Source organism: Artemia franciscana, chromosome 7, assembly GCF_032884065.1.
Source record: "Artemia franciscana chromosome 7, ASM3288406v1, whole genome shotgun sequence".
NCBI classification, from domain to species: domain Eukaryota; kingdom Metazoa; phylum Arthropoda; class Branchiopoda; order Anostraca; family Artemiidae; genus Artemia; species Artemia franciscana.
In genome coordinates this window covers 3,686,287-3,705,792 of record NC_088869.1, presented here as the reverse complement: position 1 = coordinate 3,705,792, position 19,506 = coordinate 3,686,287, and the positions used below count along the sequence as shown (strand labels likewise).

General features: G+C 34.7%; 1 protein-coding gene and 1 long non-coding RNA gene across 3 annotated transcripts in view; one reads left to right on the top strand and one right to left on the bottom strand.

The window, feature by feature from the left end:
* The first annotated feature begins 240 nt into the window (after positions 1-240).
* LOC136028750 (uncharacterized) lies at positions 241-6,037 on the top strand. The gene is made up of 2 exons (XR_010617866.1): positions 241-337; positions 5,917-6,037. It is a non-coding gene; the product is annotated as an uncharacterized LOC136028750 (long non-coding RNA).
* Positions 6,038-12,563: 6,526 nt separating this feature from the next.
* LOC136028748 (serine incorporator 1-like) overlaps positions 12,564-19,506 on the bottom strand; it is a 68,719-nt gene continuing 61,776 nt past the window's right edge. For both annotated transcript variants that reach the window (XM_065706633.1, XM_065706634.1), the window contains exons 9-10: positions 17,808-17,946; positions 12,564-12,812 (exon numbers count right to left, since the gene is read on the bottom strand). In XM_065706633.1, coding sequence (XP_065562705.1) covers positions 12,674-12,812; positions 17,808-17,946 — 278 coding nt within the window. In that variant the 3' untranslated portion in view covers positions 12,564-12,673. The remainder of the gene's footprint in view (positions 12,813-17,807; positions 17,947-19,506) is intronic.

Here is a 19,506-nt window from a genome sequence, read left to right as displayed (position 1 = left end):
TTCAGAATGGGAAATGTGACTCCTTCTCTCTGTTTTTGACCGTCTCACTGCTTATTTGAATCAAATAATTGTCTACTATTTAACGAGTAATGCACGAAGGTTAGATAAGCACATATCTTTGCTGAAAACCTGAGATTCATTTTAATAAGGTGAACGTAACGCAGATTGTATAACTTATATGTATTGAAGTTTCAAGTTGTTTTTTCTTCTGTTTTATTTAGTTTTTGTGTTATTTTTTCTTAGGGCTTTCGTTGTCAGAGAAAGTCGGAGCAAAGCTGGAATTTACGTCCTGTCCTATCTTTATCGCGGCAGAGTTCATCATGCTCAAATAACTCAGGTAACAAAAAGTTTCAGGCTCAGAATACAAAAAGAAACAAAAATAGATTTTAAAATTCCAATAATATAAAATTGATTCAAAGAAAAATGTCTAAGCTTTGTGTCTAAGCTTTGTATTGCTAGGCAATTTGTTGCATCAATATATACAAGTATCTCAAATAACGTAAATTAGCTTTATAACGTGACAATTGCTTAATTTCGTATATATATATATATATATATATATATATATATATATATATATATATATATATATATATATATATATATATATATATATATATATATATATATATATATATATATATATATATATATATATATATATATATATATATATATATATATATATATATATATATATATATATTATTAAAGTATATAATAACTATAACTTCATAAGCTATAAAGTTATATAAAGTAAATAAAAAGAATATTATAAATTTTTATTACTAATGTAGGAAAACAGTCTTCCTTTCTCCTTCTGTCTGTTTTTTTATAGTTTATGTTTATTTCTGTATTTGTGTTGCATTGATGATTTCTTTTCTCATATATATGAGAAAAGAAATATGTATATATATATATACATGTATATATCTTCTATCTATCTATATATATAAAAATAAGTTGTCTGTCTGTGTGTCTGTCTGTCAGGTGACGTCATGTTTCTGTGTCGACTGACGTCATGAAGTTAGTTGTCGTCATTTTTGCTATGACGGTGACGTCATTAAAGATATTTAAGACATATATGTTCACGTAGAAATCTATTAATGTTTAAGTTTAAAATGACTGATGAACTTACAATGGCAAAAGCCGATGAAGATGCTCAAAGAGTCTATGCCAAAAAACTTGCTGCTGATAGAGAAAGTCAGAAAAGAAAGCGTGCCGAGGAATCAAAAGAACAGCAAGGAAACAGGCTTGAGGCTAAAGAACGCAAAACCGCGCAGTTAGATGAAGATCCACCTGGACAGCGAGAGTCAAAACATATCAAAACTGAAAATGATAGCGATGATGATTGGGTTTGGGATTTTGACTTGGATAAGGTCATCAATGCCTACCAGATTTTAGTTAAAAAAACAAAGGTTCGGCGATATGTATTTCATAGTGAAGCTGAAAAATAAAGAAGAAAAAGAAAACTGAAAAAAGAAAAAATGTAAAAAACTAAATAATACTAAAAAGAAAAAACACTCAAAGAGAAATTACAGACCGGGACACAAATGACGACCGGGACAGAGGGAATATAAATAACGACCGGGACACTCAAAGAGAAATTACAGACTGGGATACCGGGACACAAATGACGACCGGGACACAGGGAATATAAATGACGACCAGGACACAGGTATTTAAGAATATCGTTCAAAGACAAATTTTTAATTGTAAGAAGACCGTTGAAAGAGAAAGTTCTAATTGTAAAATGACTGAAGAACCTACAATGGCAACACCCGAGGAAGCTGCTCAAAACGAATGTATTCAAGCCGAAGTAGCTGAGTTGGTAAAGCGTTATGTTTCAGGTTCTAGGTCCGAGAGGCTCCAGGTTTGAACCTTGGCTTTAGCATTAATACAAAAGAAGAAAAAAACTAAAAAAGGTAAAAACTACAAAAAAAAGTTTCTGTGTCGAATGACGTCATGAAGTTAGTTGCCGTCATTTTTGCTATGACGGTGACGTCATTAAAGATATTTAAGACATATATGTTCACGTAGAAATCTATTAATGTTTAAGTTTAAAATGACTGATGAACTTACAATGGCAAAAGCCGATGAAGATGCTCAAAGAGTCTATGCCAAAAAATTGCGGCTGATAGAGAAAGTAAGAAAAGAAAGCGTGCCGAGGAATCACAAGAACAGCAAGAAAACAATGGCAACACCCGAGGAAGCTGCTCAAAACGAATGTATTCAAGCCGAAGTAGCTGAGTTGGTAAAGCGTTATGTTTCAGGTTCTAGGTCCGCGAGGCTCCAGGTTTGAACCTTGGCTTTAGCATTAATACAAAAGAAGAAAAAAACTAAAAAAGGTAAAAACTACAAAAAAACTAATATGGCGCGTAACAACTTACGCGCGCGGGGGGGCTTGGGGGGGCGCGAAGCGCCCCACCAACTAGGTGTTGGGGTGGCACGAAGCGCCACCCCTACAGCTAGTATGTATATAAAAATAAGTTGTTTGTCTGTGGGTCTGTCGAGTGACGTCATGTCATCATGTCGTCATGAAGTTAGTTGTCGTCATGTTTGTTATGAAGATGGCGTCATTAAAAGTATTTAAGAAAATCGTTCAAAGACAAATTTTTAATTGTAAGAAGATCGTGGACGGAAAAATGTTTAATTGTAAAATGACTGAAGAACCTACAATGGCAACAGCCGAGGAAGCTGCTCAAAAGACAAATTTTTAATGGTAAGAAGATCGTGGACGGAAAAATGTTTAATTGTAAAATGACTGAAGAACCTACAATGGCAACAGCCGAGGAAGCTCCACAAAGAGTCTATGCCAAAAAACTTGCGGCTGATAGAGAAAGTAAGAAAAGAAAGCGTGCCGAGGAATCACAAGAACAGCAAGAAAACAGGCTTGCGGCTGATAGAGAAAGTAAAAACAGAAAGTGTGCCGAGGAATCACATATATATATATATATATATATATATATATATATATATATATATATATATATATATATATATATATATATATATATATATATATATATATATATATATATATATATATATATATATATATATATATATATATATATATATATATATATATATATATATAATATATACTATATATATATATCTATCTATCTATCTATATAAAAATAAATTTTTTGTGTGTCTGTCGAGTGACGTCATGTCATTATGTCGTCATGAAGTTATTTGTCGTCATGTTTGTTATGACGATGACGTCATTAAAGGTATTTAAGAAAATCCTTCAAAGACAAATTTTTAATTGTAAGAAGATCGTGGACGGAAAAATGTTTAATTGTAAAATGACTGAAGAACCTAGAATGGCAACAGCAAATGACGACCGGGACACAAATGACGACCGGGACACAGGGAATATAAATGACGACCGCGACACTCAAAGAGAAATTACAGACTGGGACAACGGGACACAAATGACGACCGGGACACAGGGAATATAAATGACGACCGGGACACAGGGACACAACTACAACGGGGACGCCGGTGGGCACAGGGGGATATATAAATGACGACGGAGACACAGGGAATGTTTGATTAGCAATCACCCTCAACAAAGCTCAAGGGCAATCATTAGAATAATGAGGTATAGATCTGAATACAGATTGTTTTTCCTATGGAAAATTATATGTTGCATGTTCAAGAGTCGGTAAACCTGACAATCTATTTATATGCACAGACAATGGGACAGCCAAGAATGTTGTATATTCGCAAGTTTTACGTAGTTAAAAACATATATTAGTTAAAAACGTAGTTAAAAACATATATATATATATATATATATATATATATATATATATATATATATATATATATATATATATATATATATATATATATATATATATATATATATATATATATATATATATATATATATATATATATATATATATTCACGGGTGGGACACAGGGACACAACTACAATGGCGCGTAACTAATATGGCGCGTAACGACCTACGCTATAATACGCTATATATATATATATATATATATATATATATATATATATATATATATATATATATATATATATATGTATATGTATATATATATATATATATATATATATATATATATATATATATATATATATATATATATATATATATATATATATATATTTAAATAAGTTGTTTGTGTGTGTGTGTGGAGAGTGACGTCATTTTTGTGTGTCGACTGACGTCATGAAGTTAGTTGTCGTCATGTTTGTTATGACGATGATGTCATTAAAGGTATTTAAGACATTCGTTAACGGAAAAATCTATTAATGTTTAACTGTAAAATGACTGATGAACCTACAATGGCAACAGCCGAGGAAGCTGCTCAAAAAGTCTATGCCAAAAAACTTGCTGCTGATAGAGAAAGTAAGAAAAGAAAGCGTGCCGAGGAAGAGGAACTACCAGAGCGACGCGAAACCAGACTTGCTGCTAAAAGAGAAAGTGAAAAAAGAAGGCGTGCCGAGGAACTACCAGAGCAACGCGAAACCAGACTTGCTGCTAAAAGAGAAAGTGAAAAAAGAAGGCGTGCCGAGGAACTACCAGAGCAACATGAAACCAGACTTGCTGCTAAAAGAGAAAGTGAAAAAAGAAGGCGTGCCGAGGAATCACAAGAACAGCAAGAAAACAGGCTTGTTGCTGATAGAGAAAGTAAGAAAAGAAAGCGTGCCGAGGAATCACAAGAGCAACCTGAAAGTTATCGCCCGGCATTCCCTTGAAATTCAATGGTGAAACAATGGGAATGTGTTGCGCGTCAGGAAAAGTTAAACTTCCTCTATTGGCTGCTCCACCAGAGCCATTGAAGACTTTGCTTACTGGAACTACGTCAGAATCTAAGCGTTTTTTATCACAGATCAGAAAATATAACTCATGTTTCCAAATGACGTCGTTTGGTGCCCAAACCGAAAATCTAGATCAATTTATGCCTACTTTCAAAGTAAAAGGGCAAATTTATCATAGAGCAGGGTCCCTTCTACCAATCTCAGGCGAGAATCATAAATTTTTACAATTGTACTTCATCAGTGATAGAAATTCTGAATTGAATACACGTTGCGAAATTTCTCCCAACGGTGAAAGGACAATCGTTTCCCAATTGCAACATCTTTTCCACGAAAATAATAATTTAGTGCGTCTGTTCAAAACAGCCATCGATTTGATGACTACTGATACGCATAAAATTGTTATTTCCGCTGACAAAACGCCTCCTGGCCAACATGTGCGTAGATACAATGCTCCAACTATCGACGAAGTGGCAATCGTTATGGTCGGTGATCAGTTTTTACCTCAAGATATTATTCTTCATAAGCAAAACGCTCAGTTGGTAAGAATTGCTGAAACTCATCGATGCTACGATGCCCTACAATATCCTATCATTTTTTGGGATGGAGCCGACGGCAATCACTTTAATATTAAATTGATGAATCCAGCCACTAACAAGGAAATGAATAAGAAATGCAGTGCAATACATTATTATTCCTACAGACTAATTATTCGGCAGGATGAAGACAATTATATTTTAAAATGCCGTCAATTATTTCAACAATACGTCGTTGATATGTATGTAAAAATTGAATCAGAACGATTGCTATTTATCCGTCTGAATCAGACCAAGCTCCGCTCTGAACAATACATTCATTTGCGAGATGCAGTTGTAAATGACGGTAATACCACAAACGTTGGAAGATTAACGATTTTACCTTCGTCATATGCTGGCAGTCCCCGTCATATGCATGAATATGCTCAAGATGCTATTGCGTATGTTCGTCTCTATGGTCGTCCAGATTTATTTATTACATTTACATGTAATCAATCTTGGGACGAGTTATGGTCGGAAAAGGAAGGAATTATTGTTATTCAAAAAAAGATACTTATTTTTCTTCTTATTTTTCAGAAACTGGGGATAAATCTGGAAAACCAACTGAAACTGCTGTGATTCAGAGCTGTGGAGAGATTATTTAATCATTTGAAGAATTTTTTAGTACTTTTCCATTAAAAACATTTTTCCACCTTTACTTTCTTTGTCTTTACCAGGTTTTGAAGTTAGATATTACGACTTACTAGTAGACAGTCAATCGGTTGGAAGTCGAAACACATTTCCAAATACACTAAAATACATGCAGCAGCCACTCGGCAAGGCAAAAAGTAGCTGGAGTCTAGTGCATCTGCAAAAAGTGTTTTAATGTTTTGGCTATATATATCTCGAGACTCGCCACTTCTTGAGTGCCTTGTGACAGGGAGGGTTGAATTTAAGCTCCTAACCCTACCATTCACAACACTACATACATCATACCACATGCATACATACATCAAACCACGCATATTACATGCAATATTGCATACATTATATAAGTAAATTATGCATAAATAAAGAATTATATAAGTAACTAATACTACTGCTACTACTAATAATAATAACTCACTGCAGCACCAAGCCGCCTGAGGCCAACACAGCCACGCATGCTCCTCCTCTAACCCAATATATTTAAAGCCTCCCTCTTTACACCCTCCCAGGAAGTTCCCATTTCCTTTAAGTCTTTATTTGTGACATCCTCCCAACCCAGACAAGGACAACCTGCTTTCCGTGTAGCCCCGGACAGTTGGCCAAAAAGGACAATCTCCGGTAATCTGTCATCCTTCATCCATAGAACGTGGCCTAGCCATCTCAACATTTCTTTCATTATAGCCCTAGAAAGCGGGATGGAACCACATTTTTTGTACAATCTACTGATTGAAATGCAGTCAGTCAGCCGCGTACCCAAAACAATCCGTAAGCGATTTCTCGTGAAAACATCTAGCAAATTTTCATCTGTTTTTTTGGAGCGCCCATGCTTCAGAGCCATATTTGACCGCTGTCATCACTGTAGCTTTCAATATTCTAATCTTGGTTTGCAGACTTATATTTCTATTCTTCCAAACTTTTTTTAACTGTGAAAAAACACCCTGAGACTTAGCTATTCTACTTTTAACATCTTCACTGCTCCCACCGTCTTTACTAATAATACTACCAAGGTAACTGAAGTTCCCAACCTGATCAATCTTTTCGTTACCTGATGTCACCCCCAGAAGAAATGCCCCCAATGAACAAATATCCTGAGCACAACATAAGCAATGCAAATATGATGCTGAATATGGAATACTAGCTGCTGACAATAACCAGTAGGAAGTCCCATGTGTGCTGTCTACTTGATAGGCTTAATTTCAGGGCTTCCTAGATGGATTAAAGAAGGCCAGGCGAGTTTATAGCACAGCCTTAGCTTGATATTACAAAACTACTGAAAATCTTTTCTAAGGACTAGCTGATATTCAGAATATTCTGAGATAATGATGAATAAAAATGAAGCACAACAAAATCTAGGGTTAGAGGACATACAACAACAAACATCATCAGCGTAAAAAACAAGAGAGAGGATAAACCATACCAGGATGCAAGATAAGGGACACTGTGCTTAAGGATCTAGGACTTAATTATTGACGGGGGTTAGGGAAAAATGGATTTGATTCTGAAATAGTAATTTTTAAACCATTGGTTATAAGTCTGGGAGGCCAGCAGTACATGAGGAAATATGTCAAGAAAACTATTCTTACTTCATAATATGCAGAGTAATTGTAGTTAACACATTTTGTAGAACCTTTATCTTGACTTCTTTCACTGTTTTAAATTTTCTTCACAAATTTTTGAAAAATAATCATGGATTTGACTGCATTTATCCATTGTCAAATAATATATATATATATTTAGTTATACACCATCTACCATGTAATAATTTATCAAAAAATCTGTAAGAACACAATAACATAGGCCTAGATCACAAAAAATTCAGGTTAAGCTTCTGAACCTTTTTGTTCAGAAAAAACAAAAAGGTTCAGAACATGAATTGCTCATTATTTACCTGCCACGCTTCCATTGCAAATTAAAAATTAAGCACTTTTTAAGTTCTTAAAAATGATGAATTTTCAATTAAAGTATGAGTTATCAGTTTTTTTCGGACAAAATAATGCTACATTTTCTTAGCGCAATTTTCTTGGTCATTTTTGACAAAATACTAAAACATTTTCTCAGTGCCAAAATTATTTATAATAAGGTTAGCTTAGGATCGGTTTGGTCAAAAATTGCTTAAATTTAAATTTGCAGAAGAAGCAATTATTATATTCATAAAGAACATAAAAAAAAACATTAAGTGGTATACTCACTTTATTGGTAAGGCAATAATATGAAGAGTTATATATTTACCAGTGTTAGATCATAGAACTGAGTAGGCTATTTTTGGATTTATAAAATAATTTTCAAAATCTTTGTATTTTTCTCTGAAAGGGCCATAGATTAAAGGAATACAACAAAGATGCTAATGATGAGCTAGCAGCTCTTATTTCTAGTTTACAGTTAGGCCTAGTTAGAAAATAAACAGTATAAATTCCATAAACTTATCAGCCTATTTGTTTCTTAGACTAATGGGCATCAAGGAATGATTAAATTAATGATTTTTAAGGTGTTTTCACAAATGTGTAATGTTTATTTTGAGTAGGAGTACCTGAATACTAACATCCAACTCTAAGTTTTGCCATCATTTACTAGAGAGGTGTAGGCTAAACAGACACCATCAGTGTCTATTTTGAAGAAGTAAAACTAGCCACCTAATGATTCCCTATATTTCTCTTAAAAACAATTAAGGGTCAATGTTCCTATTACCTAAACAATTGTTTAGGGTCATGAAACTATTGTTAATAGATACATTTTGACTTTTTGAACACCTTTTTTCTTTTGCAACATTACCGCAAACTCACCATTATGGAGTTATTATATATTTGCACATTAAGGGGGGGGGGTAAAGCATAGCATATATTAAATACAGCAATGGTTAGTTTACGTATTTAGTATATGCTATGCTTTACCCCCACCCCCTGATGTGTAAACGTATAGCCCAGATTTGATTCTAAACTATTACAAATTCGCGATTTCAAATATCCGATCAACGAAAACGCAAATGATTGCGATTCTATATGTGTAAATACAGGATATTTGGGCTGGAATAACTCCATAACGGTGAGTTTGCAATAGTTTTGAAAGACAGAAAAGATGAGCACTTGATACAAATGAATAACTTTTCAAGAAAGAAGTCCAACTGTAAGGTTTGCCACCAGCCTGCGATAGTTGACTTACCATATGTGCCGTAAGAGTTTTATTCGTTACTTATCATTTTATTATAGTTATTGTATACAAGGATTCCTCTTTATGTTAATTGACCAGAAATTGACAAACAAATCAAGCTTAAATACAGATTAAGAAAATTTTGAGAAAAAATTCACCTACAAGGAAAACAAAAGTAAACCCTCCAAATGAAGGATGGTAATAGGGTACCCACCCCAAAATGAACATGCGAGACCTCGTACGACAGTTTGATGATTCCATGCTTGAAATCTATATTTTGTGCCCCCCCCCCCTATTAGAAAAAGCTTTTAATTCCTCGTTACCAAAAACAGGAGAATAAAAAGATACGCCAGGTCTTTGAGCAAGCCTTCAATCAGGCTTAGGACTGTCACGAAAAACAAGTTGCAAGAGCCACAAACACATATGCGTATACACAAAACTTATAAAAAAAAAGTAAAAACAAAAGAAAAACAAGGAAAAATTGAAAAAATACATATTAATAAGTAAACAAGTCGATGTTAAGTACCTTTTTTAGTTGTAAGATACGCTATTCTCTTTTCTTTTTTAGGTTGAAAAACTTAGATTGGCAACATTCTTTTCCCAATTATGGAAGAAAACATCAATTTAATAGCAAACGAAGTTGGATACAAATGAAATGTTTTCGATTTAAAATAATAAACCAAAATAAGATAAAAGCAACCTGTCTTGGCTCAGCTTTATATTTAATACCGACGTCCAGATATAGCCTAATATCATTTAGCGATTTTTCTCCGTGTTTTATTTTCCAAGTTTTGTAGGATGGTTCCTTCTGAAGAAATTCCTAAAATCTATTCGAAAGATTTAACCCATAATTTTTATTTAGTTTAAGAAATGCTCGTAGATGGTGCGTGAAACTTGACCAGATCATTTTTTTCATATTTAAGAATATGTCATGTTTGATGGGTATTATTTATCTTCGTGACCTATAGAAGAGCTCTAAAACTTGCTATTTACTTTCCAAGAAAACTCCGACATTTCTAAACGTAAGGTGTAAACAAGGATGATAATATGGATGACCCTTTAACTTAAAATGATTGTTATCAGGAGAAATATCATGCGATGCATGCTTCAGTCACTTAGTTTATCTTATTTCAAAAGCAATCACACACCCCTTTTTATATCTATTACCTAACTTGCAATTCCAATTTGGTTCTAACAATAAAATTCCAAATTGGACCAAAAATTTGTATTTTAAATAAAAGAGCTTCCATTTTGTGAAATTTCAGAGAAGATCAATGACGTACTTACCATAATCAAAAACAGTCAACACCCCAAAACAGACTTGATTCTAACAGATTTAATTTAAAAATTGTCCCGAAGAATACTAGTTTATTGTATTTAAATGGTAAGTGCCTGTAAACCAAGCCATTATTTGATCTCAAAACAACCACACGGTGTCGTACGACAGATAACAGCTTTCAAGAGTACTTTTACAATTGGGGTCAGTCAGTTGGTTTTCAGATGCTCACAAGAGAGCAAGAGTTTTTGTTGTTTATCAACGAAGCCTAGAGGCAAGCGCGAACATTTAATTACATAGATTACATACAGTCAGTAGATTCCATGGAAATATGACGAATTTTATACGTAGTTTTGTATCTATTACATGTTTTTTCTTCCGACTTTCAGACTGAGTTGAGACTCTTAGGATTTTTCTTTGGTGGGGGGGGGGGGAATGATCGGTAAAGGGACTTGTAGATTATTTTTGGGAGATGAGGGAAAGCTATGCATCGGCCTTCACGAAACAAGATGCACTATGTTTTTTTCCTTCTTTTTATGCCTGCCACCTGACAGGATCTTTTCGCTAGTCTTTTAGTAGACGTAATTAACAATTCTTCATTTAGAATGAGTAATTTGCAAACAGTTCCGATAAATATCTAAAAAAAACAATTAAGTTCGATAAATTACTTTTGACGAAAGTAATTCAAAAATATATTTCAATAGAAAGGAGCGGAATTGTCAAGGAAGGTAAAATAGAAAAAAAATTTCTCTTTTAAATTGACAGTTTAAAGGAAGCATATACCCATTTTAACTCTTTAAAGTCAAAATAACCGAATTTGACACAAAAGCTCTTTATTTAACAACTACTAAAGCGTTATACGATCAAAAGCTAATAACATAAACTATTAGAACTCAAATAAACGGAAAACTGGAAAGTCTTCAGAAGAACAATGCAATCATCTTTAAATCTTTGTTTAACAGCCGATTTCAAAGCAGCTTTAATATACATCTTTTGTCAGTAGGCGTACAAGGGGTGATATTATTTTGACTTATAAGCTCCTGAATTCTAAGTTTCTTTTAAATAAGCCATTTCAACTTGACCAGTCTGCAAGAACTAGGGGGCATAGTAGGAAACCACATCAGAAGAGAGCTGGCACTAGACTACGCACTAGTTTCTTCACTAGCAGAATAGTGAGTTTGTGGAATTCGCTCACCGAAGAAGCAATTACTACCCCAGTACTGCTGCCTTTAAAATAGTCGTTGATGGAGAATGGTCATCAAAGCCGTGGCGAACTGAGTGGGATGCCGTTGAGACATCCAACCATCGTCATCACTAACCAGCGATTCTACAGGATTCAATCCTTATTTCGCAAGACAATGCGATTCAAGGTAATTTAAGGTAAAATATTCAGTGATAACCATCTTGCCTTAGGGGATTTACCCTGTAAGGTGTCATATTTGGCATCTTCCCTGTTGGATAAAGCGCATATGTGAACCCAAAATTTTCAATTTCTCCAACGGATCAGGGGTTGTTCAGACTAATATCAGGAGGAATCCCCCCCCATTGAGCACAAATTTTAATATAATCCAGAAATTCAATCGGATTTAATTTTAAAAACGAAATTTAATTTAAGTTGTTTAATGTGTCAGTAGTAGAAGCAGTGAAAAATAATCTTTCTACAAAATTAAGTTTGCTGAAGGGGTTACAATTTGAATCTTTTCTAAGCATACGTTAAACTATATCCTAAGACCAAGTTGATGCTTCTCACCCAATTGTTAGTTAATTCAAGCTTTTAAATTCTAGGATCAAGTTCCTATTTCAGAGATCATACTTTCAGTAATGTCAGGAGAAACAGTGTATCAAGAATTTTTGTTGGGGGAGGAAGGTCATTTATTTTGGGATGTTTTACAAAAAAAAACTAAAACATCAAAAATTGGTTTTATGCCTTTTAATTACTATTTTACGAGTCAGACAAAATTCAGGGAAGGGATTCAAACCCGATAGCCCCCTCCCTCCTGGATTCAAATTAATATAATTAATGAAAGTAAAGAGATGGAAAAAAAGAACGAAGCAAAGACGAAGCAAGGGAAGCCATTGAATTTTTATCTATCGTTTTCGCGACAGAACTCAAGCAAAATATCGATAAATATAATCAAAACTACGGTTTATATAGGAACACAAAAGAATCACGAGGGAACACGAAACACTCGACTAACACTTTAAATCTCAGAGCCTAACTGTGATTTAACTAAAATCCCTGTCTCTGAGGACAATTGGAGCCACCATTGACCAAGTGTAAAGGGCAAGGCAGAACCAGCTTGATATAATTTTCACCCAGAGAGAAGCTGCATTAGCATTCAGAGTAGCCAGGTCAGAATTAGGCCTACAAATAAAAAGTAAGAATTAGGTCTAAGAAAAAGAAGTCAGAATTAGGTCTAAAAATAGAAAAGTAAGTGTTAAGCCAATTTCATATATTTTATGGAACTATGAAGAATTAAATAAATTTAATAATAAATTTTAAAAAGAGGTAGCATGCCAGTTCACAACTCCTGTTTAAAAACAGTCTAATATCATTACCAAACTCCCCTTGATCAGCCAATCTATAAATCCTAAATAATATATGAGTCAACGGGCATTAACCGCGAAAGCATTTCAGTGCTTTGGAGTTTGGTGCTTCGACGTGCTAGAACGATGAAAATTGGTAGGCGTGTCAGAGAGCTACGCAAATTGACTTGGTCAAGTCGTTTTCCCCGATTAGACCATCTGGGGGCTGAAGGGAGAGGAAAAATAAGAAAAAACGAGGTATTTATAACTTACGAGTGGGTGATCGAATCTTAACGAATTTTGATATTTAGAAGGACCTTGTGACTCAGAGCTCTTATTTAAAATCCCGACCGGCATTAAGCCTCTGATTTTCCTTTTAAATCAATCTATTGATTCTTAGAATTTTGCTAGAGCTCATACCATATGAGCTCTTGGCTCTTCAGGCCGCGTCACAAGTGCCATATGAGCTCTTAGTTCTTGTTTTATTATTTTTCTTTATCTGTAAAAATATCCGGGTAACTTTAGTACCGTGATTACGTAGCGCTTAAATTCTTTAAGTTCTTTAATAATCAAATTTGTATTACAAAACTATCAAATTAATGACCCACAGTAAGAATACCCCGTGTGTAGATGATACAATTAACAATAAATAAATAGCACCATCTCTAAATACCGCTAGTAATGAAAATTATAAAATTGCTGGGTGTTACTTCGTAAGACCCAATGATCTTACACTCTCCTCAGCAAGCGTGGTGGCAACCCTCAAAGTTTTGGAACCCTTAGAGCCTCAGCCAAAATCATGCCATTCATATACAGTTGTCACCCCTCTGCAACTAAATAGATATAACTACATTCATGACAAACTTATGTATTGAACAACGTATTTTTCATTATTGACAGAGCCGAATCTAAAGCTTACCATTTACACAATTAAAGCACTAAACAAATAAAGGATCACCTTCCAAATCTGTGCTAAACTAAGTATGGACTTACCCAACAATAGTACTACTTAATATTTCCAGCAATGTACTATCTTTTTAATGAAGTTTGTAAAATCTTGACTAAATCCAATTTACAGCTTTAGGTGTCGGATTTTAAAGAAATTTTGTAAATGAATGTATTACTTCGTGTTAAGGCCTTTAATTCAAATGGTGTGTTATGGAAATTACCTGTACTTCATAGTTTTTTAAATGAAAAATCATCGTTATTATGTCTTCAAGAACACCACCTCCTTGATCATTCGTTGAATCTGCTTTCTAGTTTGTCTACTCAGCATGATATTTTTGTTGTTCCCGCTACGCCGACTGATGGGCGTCCCTCCGGTGGTTTAGCTACTATTTTAGCCAAGTCTCTTAATGCAACTATTCTAGTAATTGATACAAATTTTTTAGCTTGTAGTTTTTCAAACGTAGTTTTAATTAATTGTTATTTTCCGACTGATTACCATGATGATATTATTTCTTTTGATGCGTTTACTCAATGCTGTTTTAATCTTAGTCGTTTTGCCTCTAGTTTACAGACGAATTTGCTTACTTATATTTTAGGTGATTTTAATTGTGATCCAAACATAGCGGATAAAACGGGTACAATTTTATCATCTTGTCTTCCTGATTTTTCTGTTTTACCGAAGTCCCAGGATTTTACTTATATTCATTGGAGTGGTAGTACAACTAATATTGATCATGTTTTTTCTTCTAACCCAAGTGATCCTTTGCCTGTGGTTATTGTAATCGAAGATTTCCCCGTTAGTGACCACGTGCCGCTTCAGTTCCTTTTACCCCCTTTGCCTTCTCCTCCTTCACCACTTCCTATTTCAGGTAATAAGCTTCCTAAATTTTTTGATCGGGTTAATTGGAATCGAAATTTTGAACAGCTTTACCAAGAAAGAGTTGGGACTTTAATTGATAAAGCTTTTATTCCTGATAGCTTGGATTCAATGGACAGTAATCTATCTTTGACTATTAATTGTCTTTAATTTGAATTAATCCATTGCTTAAAGTATGGTGCTGCGGCAGTTTTTTCTACTAATAGGATAAGGTTGGGCGCGCAGAAACCTTTTTGGAACCTCAATCCTTTTTTGGTAAATTCTAATAAGGCGGCGAAACAAGCGTATTGGGAATGGCGGGCGCTTGGTAAGCCTAGAGACTCGCATCCAGCTTTTTTGCTAATGAAAAAGAGAAAGGCCGAATTCCAAGCGGAGCTCCGCCGTCATAATAACCTGATCATGGAAGAAGCTTGTTCAAACATTGATAACGACAACGACAAGAATCTCCTTTGGAAAGTTCTCCGAGGCAATGCCTGATGCTAATTCCACACCATCGCTAAAAGAGTGGGAAAATTATTTTTCTAAGTTGTCGACTTCGCACGATTTTAACAGTGTTGTGTTGCAATTAGATGAAAGGTTGAAGAATTTTTCAACTGATTACAGGATATCTGAGGATACGTTATGTAAAGCAGTCAAATCGTTAAAGGCGCAGTCGGCTAAGGATCATGATGGCGTATTTGCTAATCACCTCAAACTTGCTCCTTCTTCTTTTCTTATTACTCTACTGGAATTTTTCAACCTTTTACTTATTACTGGTTTTGTACCATCGTCATTCTTTATTGGCATAGTTACGCCTATTCCTAAAAGCGCGAAAAAAGACTTGTCATCTTGTAGTTCCTTGAGGCCAATTACTAGAGGTTCTATGATTGGGAAAGTGTTTGAGTTGTGTTTGAAGGATCTTCTTGAAATTCTTGACGTTGGCTCTAATCAAGTTGGTTTCAAGAGAGCTTTGGGATGTGACCACACCCACGCATCTTTCAGCAAAGTTATTGAAGAAGCGAGAATCTCTGGTCAACCGCTATACGCCTTCTTGGTTGATATCAAAGGGGCCTTTGATAACATTTCTCATGCATCTGCACTGCTCGCTTTAATCCATGCTGGATTGCCCCTAGCTGTCATTCGAGTCCTTCGCTCTTGGTATTCTGGATTAAAGATCCGTATTTGTCCGAGTTCGTCTTCATCTCAGTCCAAATTAATTCAAGTGGGTAGAGGAATTAGACAAGGAGGAATTATTTCCCCTTATATATTCAATTCATGTTTAGCTTCTGCCCTTAATTCTCTTTCCTGCTCTTTTGTTTCATTATCTCGAAATCTGTCTTACATTACATATGCTGATGGCATTATCCTTCTAAGCCGGGCCAAGTCTAGTCTTGTTTCTAATTTTGATATTTTAATTAATTGTTTAAAAGGTTTGGGCCTTTCTATCAGTTTTGAAAAATGTCAATTTTTTGTTGTAAATTGTTTAGAGGATAATGTCAGGGGGACTCTCGATTGCGGTAATGGTGTTATTTTTCAGTCGTCACCAATAGTCACTTATTTGGGAATACCTTATGCTGCTTCAAACAGAGATTTTAAACCAGTCCTGGTCCAGCATGTTCAGATGAAACTACATAAGGCATTTGGTCTTTTAATTCGTTTTCGGGGTCTTTGCCATCGGGACGTCCTTGGTCGTATGTATAGCACTGTTGCTCTAACTCACGTATTATTCCCGTTCCTCCTCTTCCGTAATTTCAGACCTTCTGATCTTTCGCCCATTCAAGTTTCTTATTTTAAATTTTGCAAATTTTTACTTGGTTTCCCCCTTTCTTTTAGTAACACTGAGATTGTTTTAAATCTTAAAGTGAAGGATCCTGTAGTCTGTATAAAGAAAAAATGTAAAACATTTGAAGACAAGGCGAAAATTATCCTTTTAGGCCACAATTTATTTCCGTTTTTTAGTAACAGTTCTGGCTTTTGATGATTTATAGGCTAAATTATTTAGTAAGTGTTTTTTGTATCATTTTTTTCTCTTTTTAAGTGTTTGATCAATCTTTGATACTTTTTTATTGTAAGCGTTATCGTTTGTCTTTTCTTTATATTATATTGTAGCGTACTCCTCATTTTTTGAGGGAAATAAAGAAAATAAATAAATAAATATAAAAAAATTTCCACATTTTGTTGTTCTCATAGTCTTGGAATAAATCAGCTCTTTTTATTGGTTTTTGACATTTATACAAAAAATTGACGAACTGCGACAAAAAGTTTTCTCTTGTCGCAGTTCGACAAGTTTCATTCCTTTTTCTCTTGTAGAAATTCGATGGAATTTAAACTTTCTATATGAAAAAATTTCGCTGCATGATTGAAATCTAGATAAAAGGTTTTATTGAAGATCAACTGATTTTTTATCGCAATCAGCAAACTTCGTCAATTTTTTGGTAAGATCGGGTTAAAAATCCCACAAGTGTGGAAAATGTCAAAGAGCACCTTCTGAACTAAGCAGAATTTTTTTTAAATTCAGATTACACTGGCTACGGTACTCAGAAACTGTAAGGTTCTAGAGCCGTGGTTCTCAATCAATTTTGGGTCATGCCCCATCTAGGTATTTCTAAAATCCTGATGCCCCTTGTGATATTAAAATTTTCTTATTCAGAATTCTACATATATTTACCTGAAGGAACCTTAAAACTTAGTATCTAATGAAAAATATTGCCTGAATACAATGCCGTTTGTGACTTCGAATATGACTTCTTTGGATGTGAGAAATATTTGTTTTTCTTTCAAAATGAAAGCATACATACTGAGAGAAAAGCAGAAATCAGATTCCTGATGTGAATGTAGACAAATATGCATGATTCTTGTCGGGAATGGCGGTGGGGGAATTCCAATAAAAGAAAAAAAAATCTTAGACAAACATTGTGAAATTCCTGGAATGTTTCGGGAGGCCCAAGGTCAAAGCAACCACTCATTCTTGTATCCGCGCCTGAGTGCTCGGCTTTTAAACCTCCATATATAAAACCAAACTGAACTTACTTGTACCAATTCGTCAGGGTCATCATAACATAAAGAGTAGCCAATGCAAACATGAAATGAAAGAAACTCCAACTGTAGGCCACGCCTTCATCTTCATTGTCCCAGACCTTACCTCCTTCTTCACTTGATCTCTCTGGGTCTAAAATGTGAAATTTATTACATAATTTGAACGTTTTGAAAAGACCCAAAAAGAGAGTTACTTTCATATTGAAATTTGTTTGTAATTAACTAAGTATTGCGCTGAGATAACCATGCCTAATGAGTCATATATGGACTGATCAAGATGAATTCCTCTAAAATTAGGCTCTCCTCGACTTTGTCTTAGGGAATTTTATCATAGCATCGTCTATTTCATGTAAACTGTCGATAGATCAGAGCAATTTTATGTTTGAATCAAATTTCATCGACAATACAGCGTTCGATTCATACTCTGTCGACAATCAATTTAGATATCGCTGTCTTATGGCGACATAAAAAATTACAGGTTCTCTTCTATGTCGTTATTGTTTCTCTGTCTATGTCGTTGTCAACAGAGAGAATGAATCGAACACCATATTTAGAAACTTTGATATGTCAACAGACAGCTGGAGTCAAAGAAAGCTGATATTCAACTTCCAACGCTATCTACAATATATCCTTACATACAAGGAATAGAGAGCAATAATATTATTCAACAGAGGCTACATGCAATTGCTTGAAAAAGGATAATGTGTGTCTCCTATTGTCATCATTTTACAGGGGATCAAAAATAAATTTCAAGAGCTAGATTAAACCTAACACGATCGGGAAATAAAGTCAAATAATAATTTGATTATAATAACGAACATAAATCACCATCAACAAATAAGTAAAACTCGAAACAAAAAGAAATTACAATAAATAATCTCGTTAAACTTGACATGAACAGAAACTACCACAAAATGAAGTAGGGCTATGCCTTGTTAAGACCAGAACGTCATTTAAGCATTGCTGCGATATCTATGCAGTCAAAATCGAAAGTGGTGATAGTCAAAGTCAAAAGAAGTTGCAATTGCAGTCGCAAGTAATCAGATTCGTAAGTATTCACACTCGAAGTCACAAGTAGTCGCAGCCACACTCTCAAGTAGTCACAATCGCAAACAATTGCAGTCACAGTCACAGGTAATTGAAGTAGCACTCGCGAGTAGTTGCAGTCATACATGGTAGTAATCAGAAGTAGTTCCAATCGCAATCCCAAGTAGTCCCGGTCGCAGCTACAAATAGTCATAGTCACAATCACAAGGAGATACAGTCGCATCGGAAGTAAGTAGTCGTAAGTAGTCGCAGTAGAAAGTAATCGCAGTCACAATCACGAGTTGTTGTAGTTGCAATCATAATTCTAAGCAATCACACTTACAAGTAGGCACAGTCTTAGCTGCAAGTAGTCGCAGTTATAAGTAGACACCGTCACAAATTGTCACAGTCGTAAGTATTTGCAGTCAGAGTCACACGTATTTGCAGTCACAAGTTGTCCAGTTGCAAGCAGTCGCAGTCACAGGTAGTCACGGTCACTCTCGTAGTCATAGTCATGGTAGGTGTAGTAGTAGTAGCACTAGTATGCACGAAGCGTGTTCTGGTTAATTAAACATCGCTGTCAACATGCCTTTAAATTTTCAACTTTATAATCTAACCAGTTCCTGAGTCAATGCAGATGACACCCTCTTGACAACTTGCATGCACA